General features: G+C 43.1%; 1 protein-coding gene across 46 annotated transcripts in view; it reads left to right on the top strand.

Moving 5' to 3' along the window:
• Positions 1 to 16,619, top strand: part of STAU1 (staufen double-stranded RNA binding protein 1) — a 56,105-nt gene that overhangs the window by 32,606 nt on the left and 6,880 nt on the right. For 25 of the 46 annotated variants that reach the window (XR_014073105.1, XM_081556859.1, XM_081556860.1 and 22 more), the window contains 3 exons: positions 4,038 to 4,136; positions 14,259 to 14,471; positions 15,527 to 15,670. Coding sequence is in view for 44 of the 46 variants with exons in the window: in XM_081556859.1 (XP_081412985.1) it covers positions 4,038 to 4,136; positions 14,259 to 14,471; positions 15,527 to 15,670 (456 nt within the window). In the remaining 2 variants the exon portion in view is untranslated. Of the gene's footprint in view, positions 1 to 4,037; positions 4,137 to 14,240; positions 14,472 to 15,526; positions 15,671 to 16,619 lie in introns of all 46 variants that reach the window. The other 21 variants (XR_014073103.1, XM_081556867.1, XM_081556857.1 and 18 more) reach the window with 4 other exon arrangements.

Genomic DNA, 16,619 nt, shown 5'->3' with positions numbered 1-16,619 from the left:
GAGTACAAGAACAATCAGAATCATGATAAGCTGGAACCCACGGGAGTGGGTTTGAAGTCTGGCGTTGTTACTGTGGGCTGTGCTTTTAAGTTCAGGCACGGCAGCTGGTGAGCCATTAGTTGTGTTTAGGGTCTTTGCCTGTTTTGGGTATATTTGCCTTCATTCCTGACCACAAACCTGGAATAAAAAGTTAGGTTTGTTATTTTAATTTTTTAATTAAAATCTATAATGGAATGATTTTTTGTTGTCCTTTTATTCTGTGTGTTATTTGTAAAATGCCTTTAAATATAGAAAAATCTAGAAGGTCCATTGGAGCCGGATGGTAAATGGTGATGATTGTTTTTCCCTGGCATGTTGAGGGTTAAGCATGGTTCAGAGTGTGTTTTTTCTTCCTTAATGTTGCCTAGATTTTATTGCTGAACCATACACTATGGGATTGATGTTAACAGTAATTACCACTTCCTGAAGGTAAGACTAAGGGCCCGCTACAGTTTCCTTACCTCACTGGGAATGGTATTTGTGGATTTTTTTTGAGTCATTTGCTGCTTCCCCCATTGAAACATTTTGTCCAATCCAGATAATATTAAAATTATTTATGTAAAAGAGCAGTATAATCTCTCTTCCAGACATGTGTATATCTTTGTTTTCTGTTTTGCATTTTTATTTTACTGGCTGCTTTGTCAAATCTGCAATTCTGTTTGAAGCAGTAGCTTCGAGCTGTGAATCTCAACTCTGGTCGCTAGGGGACTTTTTAAAAAAAAACCCCAAAAATAAATATCATATATGAAATGGCCCTGCCTGCAGAAATTTGAGTTCACGTATCTGGAGCGAGGCTCTGGCATCTGTACATTGTTTTTGTCCATTAAAAAGCAACAACAAAAAACCCACATGGCTGGGAAAGATCCGGTCCCATTTTAGAGAAGTGGTTCACTCTCCTGTGGGAAAGGAGTGTGAGAAGGATTTCATTGTTTTCCTTATCAAAGGAAAAGAATAATGTCAGTAGTGTTTAGTGCTGCCATTTGTTACATCCAGTAGAGTTGTGTGTTACATTATTATCTGTACTTTTCTGTATGTTTGGAACAGGACATAACTAAAAGTAAAAATTAAAGGAATTGAACTGGTATAATGAACAAAAAGAAATTGAAAATTGGGGTACGTGCCTGGCAAGTGAAGTCTTGTGTCAGCAGCTCCTGGTTTATTTCCGAGTTTGGTTCTGGTTGCCCCTAAGGAAAGCATTCTCATTGACACAGTTACATATCATGAGAGTATGTAGATAGCTTGTGTATTTTTTAAAAAATAGCTCGTGTATTATAAAAATCTTTGAACTCTTCAAATAAACAGCTGTCACAGGAGACTTGGTTGTGCACAAAAAGTGTTGTGCAACTGTCACCACTGTCCATTTTCAAAACGCTTTCATCATGTCACACAGAAACTACAAGAGGAATGGACCCGTTGGGCAGTAACGCTGCCTTCCCCCCACCCCCGCTGCTTCAGGCCCATGGTTAACCTCCGTCCTGCCTCTGTCTCTGTCCTTACCTGTTGCAGATGCCTCGTGTAAGTGCACATTTGTCTTCTGTGTCTGACTCACTTCATTTATCATGATGTTTTCAAGGTTCCTCTGTGTTGTAGCTTGTTTCACGATCCCATTCCCCCCCCCCCGACCTCATTCCTTTTTAAGACCATTGTATCTGTGTTCCATATGTTTTTCATCCATTCAATCTGTTGATGGATGTTTGTGTGATTATCGTCTTCTGGCTATTGTGAATAATACTGCTGTGAACATTGATGTACAAGTATCTGAATACCTACTTTTAATTCTTTTGAGTATGTGTTTAGCAGTGAAATTGCTGGATCATATTGTAATTCTATGTGTAAATTTTTTAGAAACCCACCATACTATTGTCCACAGAGGCTACACCATCTTACATTTTCAACAGAAATGTGCAAAGATTGCAATTTCTGCACAACCTTGACAACAACTTGCCATTTTCTGTGGCTGTCCTTATGGGTGTGAGGTGGTATCTCATTGTGGTTTTGATTTGCATTTCTCTTTGAGTAGTGATGTTGGGCATTTGCATGTCTCCTTTGGAGAAATGTCTGTTCAAATCCTTTCTCCATTTTTGAATTGCATTGTTTGTTGTTGAGTTGTTGTAGTTCTTTATGTATTCTGGACAGTAATTCTTTTTCAAATGTGTGATTTGTGAGTGTTTTATTCCATTCTGTGGGTTGTCTTTGCTCTCTTGTGTCCTTTAATGTACCAGTGTTTTTGGGTAGTTTTTTGTACTAAAGTTTTAAATTTTGATGAAGTCAAAATTTACGTATGCTTATGGTGTTCTATCCAAGAAATCACTGCCAAATCCAGTGTCATGAAGCTTTCCCCTGTGTTTTCTTCTAAGAGTTTTATACTTTAGCCTTTACGTTTAGGTCTCTGATCCATTTTGAGTTAATTTGTGAATGTGGTATGAGGTAAGAGTCCAACTTCATTTTTTTGGTGTGTCGATATCTGGTTTTCCCAGCACTGTTTGTTGAACAGGCTTACTTTTTAAAATGCTTTTTAATAGGTTTGTTTAAACCTATTTAAAAAATAAATTTCAAACCAAACCTCTGTGGAACCCTAGATTCTAAGACACCTTGCTTGGAGATTTATGGCTTTTAAAGATTCACTCATAAAAAGGCAGGCCCTCTTTCTCTTTAGGATTTAAAGAACAAATATAAAAATGTGTTCGGCTTACTAAACCATCAGTAAACAGTATATCACCAGGCAGCGAGTGAAATGAAACCAGATGGAAAGAAAATACTATCATCACGAAAGGAGAGACGGAATTACATTGTCTGGTTAAATTTATGTGTATAGGATCCTATTCTTAATTCTTAATAATTTTTTTTAATTTAGAGCTTTCTTTTATTTATAGCTTGAAATACGGATCCTAGGTTAGGGTTAGACTCTACCTCAGGAAATACACAACAGATCAAATCCTGGATTTTGCTGCACATTGCCTATTCAGTAATTTCAGCCACAGGTTCCTGTCATAGAAATTCTGATCTTGAAAGTAGGATTTTACAAGTTCTTTGACTAAAGAATCCCCAGGAATAAGAAAAACACGGGTGCATTGCCGTGTTTTGGGTCACTGCTGATCTTGTTTCTCGTATTATCACCCCTGCACAGTATAGAATCCATGTGGGCCACGTGCACAGAGATCTCTGCCCCTCTTAGTCCAGCCTCTAGAGGACTGTAAATTAACCTTATTACGGAGCTGGAGGCAGCTTTTGTTCAAGGCTAGTGGTACTAGTGGTAAAGAACCTGCCTTACTGTGCAGGAGACATAAAAGTCATGTGTTTGATCCTTGGGTTGGGAAGATCCCTGGAGGAGGACATGGCAACCCACTCCAGCATTCTTGCCTGGAGCATCCCCACGGACAGAGGAGCCTGGGGGGCTGCAGTCCATGGGGTCGCAAAGAGTAGGACACGACTGAAGCGACTGAGCCGGCAGACGGTTTTGTTAGTTTACATCCTGCATTTTCGCCAGCAGCAGTGAAGTGTGACACCCATAGTGGTTTTATAACTGTTCCACTGCATCTTTTTTAAAAAGTGGTTTCTAGTGATTTTTTTGTCCAAATGAGAAACCCACATACCCAGGTGGAGAGACCTCCACTTGTCCTTGCCGTGCCCCACATAGACTGTCTGTGCTTGAACTTTTTCCAGAGTGTGGCTTGCCCGTCCTCCAGGGGGCTTTGGCTGCCCCGCTCCCCAAGTGGCCGTGGCTCTCACCATCAGGCTGATTATACGTAGAACCCTGTTATGTGTGGATTGTTGATGGTGGATTTATGAGGTACAAACTGACCAAAATTTGATAGGACATTTTTTAAAACCTTTTAAATTTCACAGAACACAGTACATATGTCGCTCTGTTCACGTGGTTAGTGCTCAGTCCATAGAGCCTAGGTTCAGTGCTTTTAATTTTAAGGTTTATCATCGCAGCTGGGATCTTGATAGCTTTTTAACACGAGTTAACTGCTAACTGGTTATTGTTCCCTTAGGTAAATGGAAGAGAGTCAGAAGAAGAAAATCTCAATAAATCCGAAATAAGTCAAGTGTTTGAGATTGCACTTAAACGGAACTTGCCTGTGAATTTTGAGGTAAGCTTATTTTACGCATCTATTATACTCTTGGTGTTCATCATCAGAATAGTATTTTTCCTAAATAGCGTTGGAATGATGATCACATATATGTGAATCTTCACATCTAAGATTCAGACTTCATATTTAGCAAAGCAGTATTTGGTCCTAGGGTAGCCATGAATCTCCAGACAGTCCATAGGTGGCCTCAGAATGTCTGTGAACCTCCTGAAATGGTCTGAAGGGGATCTTGTTTATGTTCCCGTGTGTTTTCTTCTGGAGGGAGAGTCCATAGCCTTCATAAGAGTCTCAGAAGCATATGCTACCCCCCAAATATCAAGACTCTGCGTAAGTGTCCAAGTAGTTGTTAAAAGAACTTACGTTTTGTCATTGTCCAGTGCGTGCCTCCCAGTTCGCCCGTTTAATAACCTCAATCTGTTGTTGGAGACTTTGTGGTCTAAAAACAGTAATTAACAATTACTAGTTCAAAATGGATAATAAGATCATTTGGTGTGTGTTTCCTTCAAAGACACAATGAGTCCAGATAGATTAGGCAGGTCGGGAATTTTTTTATTTTAGGTTTCCCTAGTTTTTGAAAATTCTTTGCAAATTCTTTCGTTTGATTTCTGCGCTTGGCTATGCAAGGTTGTGTTTTAATAGTTTTTTTAATCAATTATTTGGTTTTTCAAAATTATAAAGTATATATATATATATATATATATATATAGTTTTCCAAAGAGCTTAAGCTCACGTATTAGTTACTTCAGGCAAATGAAATTTGAGGTGGGACATCTGCTTAAATGGAGAAGGAAATGGCAACCCATTCCAGTATTCTTGCCTGGGAAATCCCATGGACAGAGAGAAGCCTGGTGGTCTTCAAGTCCATGGGGTCACAAAGAGTCAGACACGACTGAGCGACGAAGCATAGCACATCTGCTTAAAACAATTTTAAATGGTCGTAAGTTCTTTTGGCCTATTTGTGTTTTAAAAAGCCTACCTGAAATTTATTATCCTGTAAAATACTTTAGCTCTGTAGTTTTAGGTAATCCCCAGATTTCATGGCTGACTTATATGACTTTTATAAGATGCCTCCTATTATGTACTAGTGCCCTGAGCTGGCTCCTGAGTTCAGTCCTTATTCTCTCATTCGAATAGTGATGATTTCTGACCTAGCTGGCCGTGCTCACCTGCTGCCATGAGGCCCAGATGAGGGTGGGGAGCTGCCCTTGGGTCACAGGGCCACCCCGCATCCCGCCGCAGTATCCCTGTCCCGCCCCAGCAGGCAGGGCCAGTGTCTTCGTCCCCCTTCCAGAGCGCAGCATATCGGATGGGGCTGGCATCTTCCTCCCTGGCCCCACATCCCTCCCAGCCTTTCTCTCTCTGTTCTGGGAGGGAGGCAGTGAGACAGGACATACAGAATAACAGGGCTGTTGTTGGGTGGGAACCAGGCGGGTGCTGCTCCCGAGGAAGCCACAAGGTCTCCCCGGGAACCTGTTGTGGAAAAGGGAAGAAACACTTTTTTCCCACACTAGTCCCTGCTGAGGAATTAGTGTGGCACATGAGTGGGTGTTTAAAGACCGGAGGGAGGGATTCGAAGACTGTGGGGGTGGGAGAGGCCTGCCTTCTCAAGTCGCAGAAAGGTCACAGAGGTGACTGCTGGCCAGGGCCCGAGACCCCGGTGATGCTTCTCACCTGCTCACACTAACCTCTGCTCTGCCTGAGGGTGCCCGAGCTCCCTGGACCTCAGTAAGGGATTGCCAATTTCTATTTTTGCTGTGGAATTTGGGGATGAGATTGCCTCTGCCCCACCTCTACTAGTGTTTAGGTTTTAGACTTGGCTTTCAGACTTTGCTGTTCAGGATTAAGTAACATACAGCAGGGAATTGTCAAGTAGTCACAAAAGAAATTGTGGGAATGCCCTCTGGTGGTGAATATCTCTTAAAGTAATAATTTTAAAACTTGACAGTTTGTGTGTAGTGTGGCATTGAGTTTGTTAATATGAGTGGTGCTTATATTATTAATTAGCTCTCACGTAACAAATGTTCATGTTCAGTTCAGTCGCTCAGTCGTGTCCGACTCTTTGCAGCCCCATGAATCGCAGCACCCCAGGCCTCCCTGTCCATCACCAACTCCCGGAGTCTACCTAAACCCATGTCCATTGAGTCGGTGATGCCATCCAACCATCTCATCCTCTGTCATCCCCTTCTCCTCCTGCCCCCAATCCTTCCCAGCATCAGGGTCTTTTCCATTGAGCCAGCTCTTCACATGAGGTGGCCGAAGTATTGGAGTTTCAGCTTCAACATCAGTCCTTCCAATGAACACCTAGGACTGATCTCCTTTAGGATGGACTGGTTGGATTTCCTTGCAGTCCAAGGGACTCTCAAGAGTCTTCTCCAACACCACAGTTCAAAAGCATCGATTCTTCAGGGCTCAGGTTTCTTTACAGTCCGACTCTCATATCCATACATGACTACTGGAAAAAGCATACCCTTGACTAGACGGACCTTTGTTGGCAAAGTAATGTCTCTGCTTTTTAATATACTATCTAGGTTGGTCATAACTTTCCTTCCAAGGAGCAAGTGTCTTTTAATTTCATGGCTGCAGTCACCATCTCTAGTGATCTTGGAGCCCAAAAAAATAAAGTCTGACACTGTTTCCACTGTTTCCCCATCTATTTCCCATGAAGTGATGGGACCAGGTGCCATGATCTTAGTTTTCTGAATGTTGAGGTTTAAGCCAACTTTTTCACTCTCCTCTCTCACTTTCATCAAGAGGCTTTTTATTTCTTCTTCGCTTTCTGCCATAAGGGTGATGTCATCTGCATATCTGAGGTTATTGATAGTTCTCCTGGCAGTCTTGATTCCAGCTTGTGCTTCTTCCAGCCCAGCATTTCTCATGATGTACTCTGAATATAAGTTAAATAAGCTAAATGTTCATGTTAGCTTCCATTATTAGGTTGAGCAGGAGCTTTCATTTTTTTCCCACAGTTTTGTCTCTGGCACCTGGAAGATTAGTTGTCATATATTGGATATTGGATGCCCAGGGAACAGTTACTGAGTACATGAAAAGAATAGTTTTTTGTTTTTTTTTTTTTGACAGCAAGATATGTCATGTTGGAAGCAACAGGAGAAGACAAGAACTATTCATGTAATTTTTCAGAAAAGTATAGACAGCTTGCTTTTTGATGAAATCGTTGTAGTTAAAAGTATTATGGCACTGATTGACAAGTCCCTGGGAGGCAGTCGTGATTTGATCCCTGTGAATACGTTCCAGCTCAGGTTGCAGACACAGATCGGTGGCGGGGTTGTGATGTGAGCAGCCAGTGAGAGTGGTTGCTGGAGGGCCCAGGATGGACGTGGGTTTGACATGAGCCTTGGGGTGGCCACTCTAGTTTTCGAGTCTTGTCTGAGGACATGGAGCCCTGCTCAGGGAGGGAGCGCTCGGCAGCTGGGCTGTCGAGGCGGCTGGGCAGCCGGCGGGCTCGCTGAGGTCAGCCTGCAGGCGCCCTTGGGAGCAGGGCTCTCTCCCGCAGCCTCCTTCGTAGGGCTGTGGGCCACTCCAAGCTGAGGTGCTCCCGCTCTCACCTTGAGAGCACAGCACATGTGGGCTCACACGCTTTTCCTTGCCGTCTTTTCCACTTCTTACTTTTAAACTTTTCAGGCCAATGGAAAGTTGTAAGGATAGGACCGTGATTGTTGCCTTCACATAGGATCACTAATGCTTAACATTTTAGCACCTTTGCTTTTCTGTTCTCTAAATGTACATATTTTTTCTGTATTTTATTTAGCTGAACCGTTTGAGAATAAGAGGCAGATATCATGAGCTTTGACTCCAAATATTTCAGTATGTGTATCTTACGAGCAAGGACATTATCTTAACTAACTATAATCTAATTGTCCACACAGGAAGCGTAACACTGCTGTAATACTGTTACCTAATGTACATCCTAGGTTCACATACTGGAGTTGTCCCCATGATGTTCCTTTATTTTCCTGGTCTTGAGCCTGGTACAGGATCACACCTTATGTTTAGCTGGTGCATCTCTTTCAGTTCAGTTCAGTTCAATCGCTCAGTCGTGTCCGACTCTTTATGACCCCATGAATTGCAGCCCACCAGGCCTCTCTGTCCATCACCAACTCCCGGAGTTTACCCAAACCCATGTCCATTGAGTCGGTGATGCCATCCAACCATCTCATCCTCTGTCGTCCCCTTCTCCTCCTGCCCCCAATCCCACCCAGCATTAGGGTCTTTTCCAATGAGTCAACTCTTCGCATGAGGTGGCCAAAGTATTGGAGTTTCAGCTTCAACATCAGTCCCTCCAGTGAACACCCAGGATTGATCTCCTTTAGGATGGATTGATTGGATCTCCTTGCAGTCCAAGGGACTCTCAAGAGTCTTCTCCAACACCTCAGTTCAAAAGCATCAATTCTGCATTGCTCAGCTTGCTTCACCGTCCGACTCTCAAATCCATACATGACCACTGGAAAAACCATAGCCTTGACTAGACAGACTTTTGTTGGCAAAGTAATGTCTGTGCTTTCAAATATGCTGTCTAAGTTGGCCATAACCTTCCTTCCAAGGAGTAAGCGTCTTTTAATTTCATGGCTGCAATCACCATCAGCAGTGATTTTGGAGCCCAAAAAAATAAAGTCTGACACTGTTTCCACTGTTTCCCCATCTATTTCCCATGGAGTGATGGGACCAGATGCCATGATCTTAGTTTTCTGAACCTTGAGCTTTAAGCCAACTTTTTCACTCTCCTCTTTCACTTTCGTCAAGAGGCTCTTTAGTTCTTCTTCACTTTCTGCCATAAGGGTGGTGTCATCTGCATATCTGAGGTTATTGATATTTCTCCCCGCAATCTTGATTCCAGCTTGTGTTTCTTCCTTAGTCTCTGTTAATTTATTACTCAGCTTTTTTTTTGGTCTTTTGTGACATTGGTATTTTTAAAAGTCAGTTTTATGTAATGGCCCTAAATTTGGGTTGGTCGGATTTTTTTGCCTCATGGTTAGTTTCAGTTTATGCTTTTTTTTTTTTTAACAGGAACACTGCAGAACTAATGTCAGTTCTTCTCAGCATTGCATGGTGTCATTTTATCCAAGTTAGTGATGTTCGTTCCGTTGTCTACACCAGATGTGCGCCCCTCCAAGGAGACTTTCTTTCCCTGTGTAGTTAACCCGTAGCCTGTGGGGAGATGCTTGACGGCTGTGTGTGTCCTCACAGAGTTCCTCGGTGTTTCTAGCAGTCATTGATGATTCTTCCCAGCACCAGCTATCACTGTGGTGGATGTCAAATGTTCATTTTCTGCATGTCCAAAGAAAATTTCCCCCTGCCTTATATCATTAATGTGTATAGTTGCTCAGTTATGTCTGACTCTTTGCGACTCCATGGACTGCAGCCCCCAGGCTCCTCTGTCCATGGGATTCTCCAGGCAAGAATACTGGAGTGGGTTGCCATGCCCTCCTCCAGGGAATCTTTCCAACCCAGGGCTTGAACCCAAGTCTCCCGCACTGCAGGTGGATTCTTTACTGACTGAGCCACCAGGAAATGTGTTAATTTATATTAGTATAGATTCATTCTACATGTAACTCCATTATTCTTGCTTGTCATTTTAATGTTCAGATTGCCCTTCAGACTAGCTCCGGTATCCTTTGACATGCCTCTGTCAGGTTTGTTTTTGGGGGGTGAGGGGATGAGGGGTCAGATTTCTTGAGTATAATTGACATGAAGTAAAATTTGTCCTGTTTATGTATATAATTTGATGTGTTTTGATAGTGTAGTTGTGTGAATACCGCCACAGCTGTGATAAAGAACACCTTTCACGCCATGACGTTTCCCCCGTGTGCCCTAGCCGTCAGTCCCTTCCCACCATCCTCAGCCTTGGGCAGCCATTGATCTGATGTCTGTCCATACGTTACGCTTTGCTTGTTTCCAAAATGTTACATACATGGAATTATTGAATATACTGCCCTTTTTTGGTCTTTTGGGGCTTCCCCTTTGTCTATTTATTTAACAGGAATGGGTAACAACATTTTGAGAAGCCTGGAAAGAGCACATAAAAATATAAAGCCATCTTAGAAAACACAACCCAGACATGACCTTTCTGTAATTACATTGTAAATCATGATGAGAAAGGCCATAGTTGTTGTTCTGTTCTCCCCTCAGGCCTTTCACGTTTTAACAAATGGCCCACCAGGTACAGTGTGTTCAGTGTTGTCCCTTTAGAAAGTTACAGTCTACTGGCAAGAGTATCTTATTGCCTTTTATGTGGCTTCTTTAATGTAGTGCAGATTTTGAGTCCATATGCTGTATGTATCAGTAGTTGATTTCTTATTTCTGAGTAGTATTCCACTGTCTGGATTCACCTCAACTTACTCATCCATTTCCCAGCTGAAGAACATCTTCATGGTTTTTAGTTGTTAGTGATTATGATTAAAGCTATCACGTACATATATAATCTCATAATCACTAACAACTAAAAACCATGAAGATGTTCTTCAGCAGGGAAATGGATGAGTAAGTTGAGGTGAATCCAGACAGTGGAATACTACTCAGAAATAAGAAATCAACTACTGATACATACAGCATATGGACTCAAAATCTGCACTACATTAAAGAAGCCACATAAAAGGCAACAAGATCCTTGTGTACCTGGGCTTCTCTGACAGCTCAGTTGCTAAAGAATCCACCTGCAATGGAGGAGACCCCAGTTTGATTCCTGGGTCGGGAAGATCTGTTGGAAAAGGGATAGGCTACCCATTCCAGTATTCTTGGCTGGAGAATCCCCATGGACAGAGGAGCCTGGTGGGCTACAGTCCATGGGGTTGCAAAGAGTCAGACAGGACTGAGCGACTTAAAAGCGCGGCGCCAGCCATGTGTGAGAGCTTCAGTTGTTCTGTGCCCTCTCGAACACTTAGTAGGGTCGGTTTCTAGTTGGTGTGAGTCGTAACTTACGGTTTTAATTTGTATCTCCATGCATACTAGCAGTATTGAGCATGTTTTCATACGTCTATTTACCATCTGTACATCTTCTTTGGAGAAGTGTCTGTTCTTATCTTTTGTCAGGTTTTTGAGTTATCTTTTATTACTGGATTTTAAGTGTTCTTTATATATTCTGAATACAGTTTGTTTCTTAGATAGGTATTTTCCAGATATTTTCTCCCAGTCTGTGGCTTGTCTTTTCATTTTTAAACAACATCTTCCAAAGAGCAACAGTCATTTAATTTTGGAGAGGTCTAGTTTGTTAAACTTTTCTTTGATGGCTCATGGCAGTTGTGATCCATCTGAGATAATTTGCCTGATCTAAGGTTCTTCTCCTTTGTTTTCTTCTAGACGTTTTGACTCTTAAGTTTAGATTTATGGTTCATTTTGACTTATAATTTTTATATGTACCATGAGGTAATAGGCAAGGTTTTTTTTTCTTTTGTGTTTTGTATTTGGAGGTCTTATTGTCCCTGTGTCCTGGCTCTCAACTCCCCTGTTCCTATTTTGAGAGACCTTCCTTCCATTGTGATACAACAACGTTTTCGCCTTACTTGGAACTTTCCCTCTTCTGACTTTGGCCCCGGCAGAAATGGAAATTCTAATACAAATGGTCTCAGCTGTTCTTCCAAGGAGTTCTGGTTCCCTTTCACAGAGTGTCATGGAGAGGCCAGGCTGAGGGGAGGTGGGCTTACTGCTGCAAGTTATTGCTTCCAGAGCCTGTTAGCAGAAGATACCACTAGGAAATAGGTACACTGTTTACAGAACCACAAGTTCATCCCTCTAATTTCAATCTGTCATCATAGGGCTCTTCCTCTGTTTCATTCTTCCATGTTTGGATCTTTTCCTATCATGAGACTCTGGCTCCCAACAACATCAATATATTTATCCACACCTTCAACAGCAAACATACTAAGTAAAGTCTAAGTTATCTCCACACTTTTTATCTTCACACTGAAGGTGTATCTTCAGAGCATTGCTTTCGTGATTTCTTGGATTATTCTTCCTCTATGGTAACAGTCTATTATATAGTGAATATAGGTATCTTAAGTGCACAGCCCACTAAATTTTAGCATGTGTAAAAACCCATGATTCACTACCCAGATCAAGATAGGGAGCTCTATCATAACCTCTGTAAGTCCCTGTGCCCTGTTCCACCCAGAAACAGCTGCTTTCTGCCTTCTCTGTAGATTTGTTTTCTGTGTTCTTAGACTTCATGTAAATACAATATGGATTGTTTGTGAAGTCCCATCCATATGTTTCAGTAGTTTAATGCTGAGTGGTATTCCACTGTATGAATGGAATGGAATGTATCCATTGTTCTATTGATGGACATTGGATAGTTGGGAACTGCTATAAATAAGGCCGCTAAGTCATCTTGGGTGCATGTGCAGTCAGAGTTGCTAAGTTGGAGGGTAGGTATTTATGTAAAAATTGTCAAACTATTTCCCAAAGTGATTGTACCAGTTTACACTTCTACCACGTGCTCCCTATCCTTGCCAAGAGTACCTGTTGAAGTATTTTTTTAATTGAGTGTTTGTCTTTTTTTATTATTGACTTGTAGAATTTCTTTCAGTGTTTTGGGTATGATTCTTTTGTTTGGTACATATATTGCAAATATTCTCTCCTATACTCTGAGTTCCCTTTTTTACCTCTTTTTTTTTTTTTTTTCCCAGATTTTAAACTTTTTATTTTGTATTGGGGTATATAGGCAGTTAACAATATTGTGGTTGTTTCAGGTAAACAGCAAAGGAACTCAGCCCTACATATGTATGTATCCATTCTCCCCCAAACTCCCCCTTTTTTACTTTTTAAATGTTATCTTTTGATGAGCAGTATTTTAATTTTGGGGAATTCTAATTTTACTTTATGGTTTGTGTTTTTTGTGTCCAAGAATTCTTTGCCAGCCTCGTGGTCATGAAGTTTTCTCTTGTTTTCTTCTGAAAGCTTTATAGTTTTAACTTTCATATTTGGGTCTGTTTTAGCTTAATTTTTGTTTTGGGTAGAATTTGAGATCTTGGTTCAGTTTTTTCCCCCATGTGGAAAGAAACTGTATCTAGTTGCTCCAGTGGCATTAAAAAAAGAGAAGGATGTTGCTTTTGCTTTGGTTTGTGTTTGCTGAACAAGAGGCTGTATATCTGCAGGTCTGTTTCTGCATTCTGTTTTATTGATCTGTTGGTTTCGCTAAACAATACCATGATGTCACAGATTCTGTAACTACAGAAAGTCTTGAAGTCTGGCATTGTAAGTCTGCTGATTCCGTTGTTCTTTTCAAGGGTATCTTTCCTAATGTAGGTTGGACTTGATTTTTATTTTCCTTCTGTGTGATTATGTAATCACTTTAATATACAGTTAGATTTCTGTTCATAATCCATTTTGTATTTTCCCCCATTTCTGTTGACTTATATTTTTAATATGTGTAACAGTAAATGGTCCAAAGTGTCAAAACTACACAAAAAGATACACTCAGAAGTGTCCTCTTGTTCCCCTGCCTCAGTCCCTCCCCCCACCTACTGTAGGAAACTGTTTAATTCCATTGGTTTGTGCTTTATCCTTCCTGAGTTTCCTTTTGCAAAAAAAGCATATAAACACACATGTGTGTCTATATGTGTGTGTGTGTGTATGTATATATAGATTTAATACTCTGCACCGTTTTTTTTTTTTTACACTCTGCAGTTTGCTTTCTTTACTTAGCAAGTGCTAGAAATCACTTTACGTGTTTGGAGATTTTCTCATTCCTTTTTATAGCTCAGAGCAGCCAGTATTTAATAAGCTCGGTCTTGGCTGGCGGCTCCGAGCAAACAGTAAACTTGAGCTCGTAGTTCTGCGTTTATTTCTGGGCTTTGCTGGGCCAGCTGCCTTGCTGCCATTTGCAGGGGAGCACGCTAAGCTCAGGACCGTCTGTGACCCTGGGTGGTGGGAGTAGAAAACGGTGCCCTGTTCCACGGCGCTTTTGGACTCATCAGACCTGAGAACATTAACAAGTAGGGGGCAAAAAGAAATGGGAAAAAAAGCATTCAGCATTCTCCACATTTACACTGCCTTCATTTAGTGAGTCTTGTCCTTAATCGCCCTTTCCCTGGGTTTCACGCTGAGCAGTGTGCCTCGCAGCCGGTAATGCGTGTCTGTCACGCTTTCACTCAGTCTTTCCCTCCAAAACAGGTTGCCCGGGAGAGCGGCCCACCCCACATGAAGAGCTTTGTGACCAGGGTGTCGGTTGGGGAGTTTGTGGGGGAAGGTGAAGGGAAGAGCAAGAAGATTTCAAAGAAAAACGCTGCTATAGCTGTTCTCGAGGAGCTGAAGAAGTTACCACCCCTGCCTACAGTGGAGCGGGTGAAGCCCAGAATCAAAAAGAAAACAAAATCCATAGTCAGGGTAAGAATGTGCCTGAAAGAAGAGGGCATTTCCATTGCCCGAAGACAGCTGGGAATTTGCAAGGCTGGTGAGAGAGGCAGGGCACCGGTCCGCACACACCTGCCTTAGCGAGTCCTTACGGGCTGCCTGGTGCCGCTCCCAGGAGCCCCGGGTCAGGCAGCGACGGAGGCCCTGGGTGTGGTCCCCGCGAGGACTGTAGTCATCTGCGGGAAGAGGAAGCCCAGCTGCACGGTTCTGAGGGTGCGGGAGACTCCTGGGCGGAGCAGTGTCCGGGGCGGGCCAGGAGTCAGACGCATACACCTTCTTCTGGGTCTTGGAGTCATGCTCATGGACCATTCAGAAATTACACTGTCCCCCACCCTCCCAGAGAAGGGAGGGGTTCCATTTTGGGACAGTTACGAATGCCAGGATCTGTTTTGTTCTGATTGTCCATATAGTTTCATGTTGTGTTAGAATACAAGTTTTTCTCACACACAACTTAGCATTCTCTGCGTAGGAAAGTTAGCAGACTGCGGCAGTTTCCTCTGTCCACTTAATGTCTCCTCCGGTGGGTGTTACCGGTGAGCAGATGAGGATTCCCTGGCATGGAAGGTGCCACCACGAAGTCACTGTGGGAAGTTTAGGTTGTTTCCACACGGCGTCAGCATTTCCACATTTATATATATATAAATGATTTCTGGATTTTGAGTCATCATTAGGAAAGCTGGAAACCCATCCATATAATATAGGCTTTGGGAGCTTGTTAAATTTTTCTACCTCTTCATTTATTATCATCCATTGACATTTATTGTTCAAAAGCAGACATTACGACGATGCTTGCCTACTCATAATGAATGGTGATGTTGGTTTGCTAAGAAGACCTAAAATCACCTCAAAGCAATCAAAATCATTGAGGCATCTTTCAATGAAAAAAAAAAGGTTTAAAAAAGATGTGCTTAATTCTGAGCCATTAGATCAGCATAGACGTATTTAGCTGTTACGTCCCGGCCTCTGAGTTGGCAAGGTCCTTTCTGTGACTAACACGGCACCTGGTTTCTACCCTGATTGTTCCTCAGCTACAGAGCGGCCCCGAGTACGGCCAGGGGATGAACCCGATCAGCAGACTGGCCCAGATCCAGCAGGCGAAGAAGGAGAAGGAGCCGGAGTACCTGCTGCTCGCCGAGCGGGGCCTCCCACGTCGCAGGGAGTTTGTCATGCAGGTGGGCTGGCCAGGCTGTGGGCGTCCTCCCGTCTTGGCCGGACACCTCCCTTAGGAGGCCGAGCCCCGTGCGTTGCCCTGCCACCAAGTGTTGCTAAGATCATGCTGCTGCCATAACGTGATGCCTTAACATGTGCTGCACAGCACACGTGCTGCTGTATCAACAGGAAGGCCCCTGTTTCTCCTTTGTTACCCCTCAGAGGTTTATATTGTCTTACAAACTGTGTAAAGGATCTATTCCCGCTCCTCCTGATCCTTCCATAGGATCTGGAATCCAGGGACTGGGGTTACACTTCAGATTGTGCAGAGGGAACAGTTACTTGTACAGGCAGCTGAATTTGTGGTGGGAATTTCATAGTGTTTTCTGGTGAAAACCAGAAAACTTTGCAGCAGTTTAGAGCTTATAAAGCACCAGCAGCTAGCCTGGTTTGTCTCACTCCACCGTCAGAGGGCAGGAAGAGGATGATCCTTCCACACACAAGAGAAAACTGCAGCTTGTTGAGAGGCTCAGTAATTTGCACAGGATCAGGTGGCTGGTGGATGCCAGGTTGGGATTCAGCCTCACACCTCTCTTCACAGGCCAGGGTTTCCTTGACTTTTGTGACCCGGGGCTTTTGGTTTTGGTCTGTTGTCAAGACCAGCTTCCCAGCTGGCGCGGTGGTAAAGAATTGGCCTGTCAGTGCAGGAGACGCGGCTTCAATCCCTGAGTCGGGAAGATTCTCTGGAGAAGGGAATGGCAACCCACTCCACTATTCTTACCTAGAGAATCCCATGGAGAGGACCCCTGGCAGGCTACAGTGCATGGGGTCACGGAGCCAGACCTGACTGAGTGACTAACACACGGCAACAAGACCAGCTTGGAAGGGGGTGGGGAGCCGTGACGCGCTGGGGTGTTTCACAGCAGCTCTTCGGGGGCGGCAGCGTGCTGGGAGGAAGGGTGCGTGTGGAGA

Source organism: Giraffa tippelskirchi, chromosome 13 (assembly GCF_054371585.1).
Source record: "Giraffa tippelskirchi isolate mGirTip1 chromosome 13, T2T-mGirTip1v1.2.pri, whole genome shotgun sequence".
Classification (NCBI taxonomy): Eukaryota; Metazoa; Chordata; class Mammalia; order Artiodactyla; family Giraffidae; genus Giraffa; species Giraffa tippelskirchi.
This window is presented reverse-complemented; position numbering and strand designations above follow the sequence as displayed.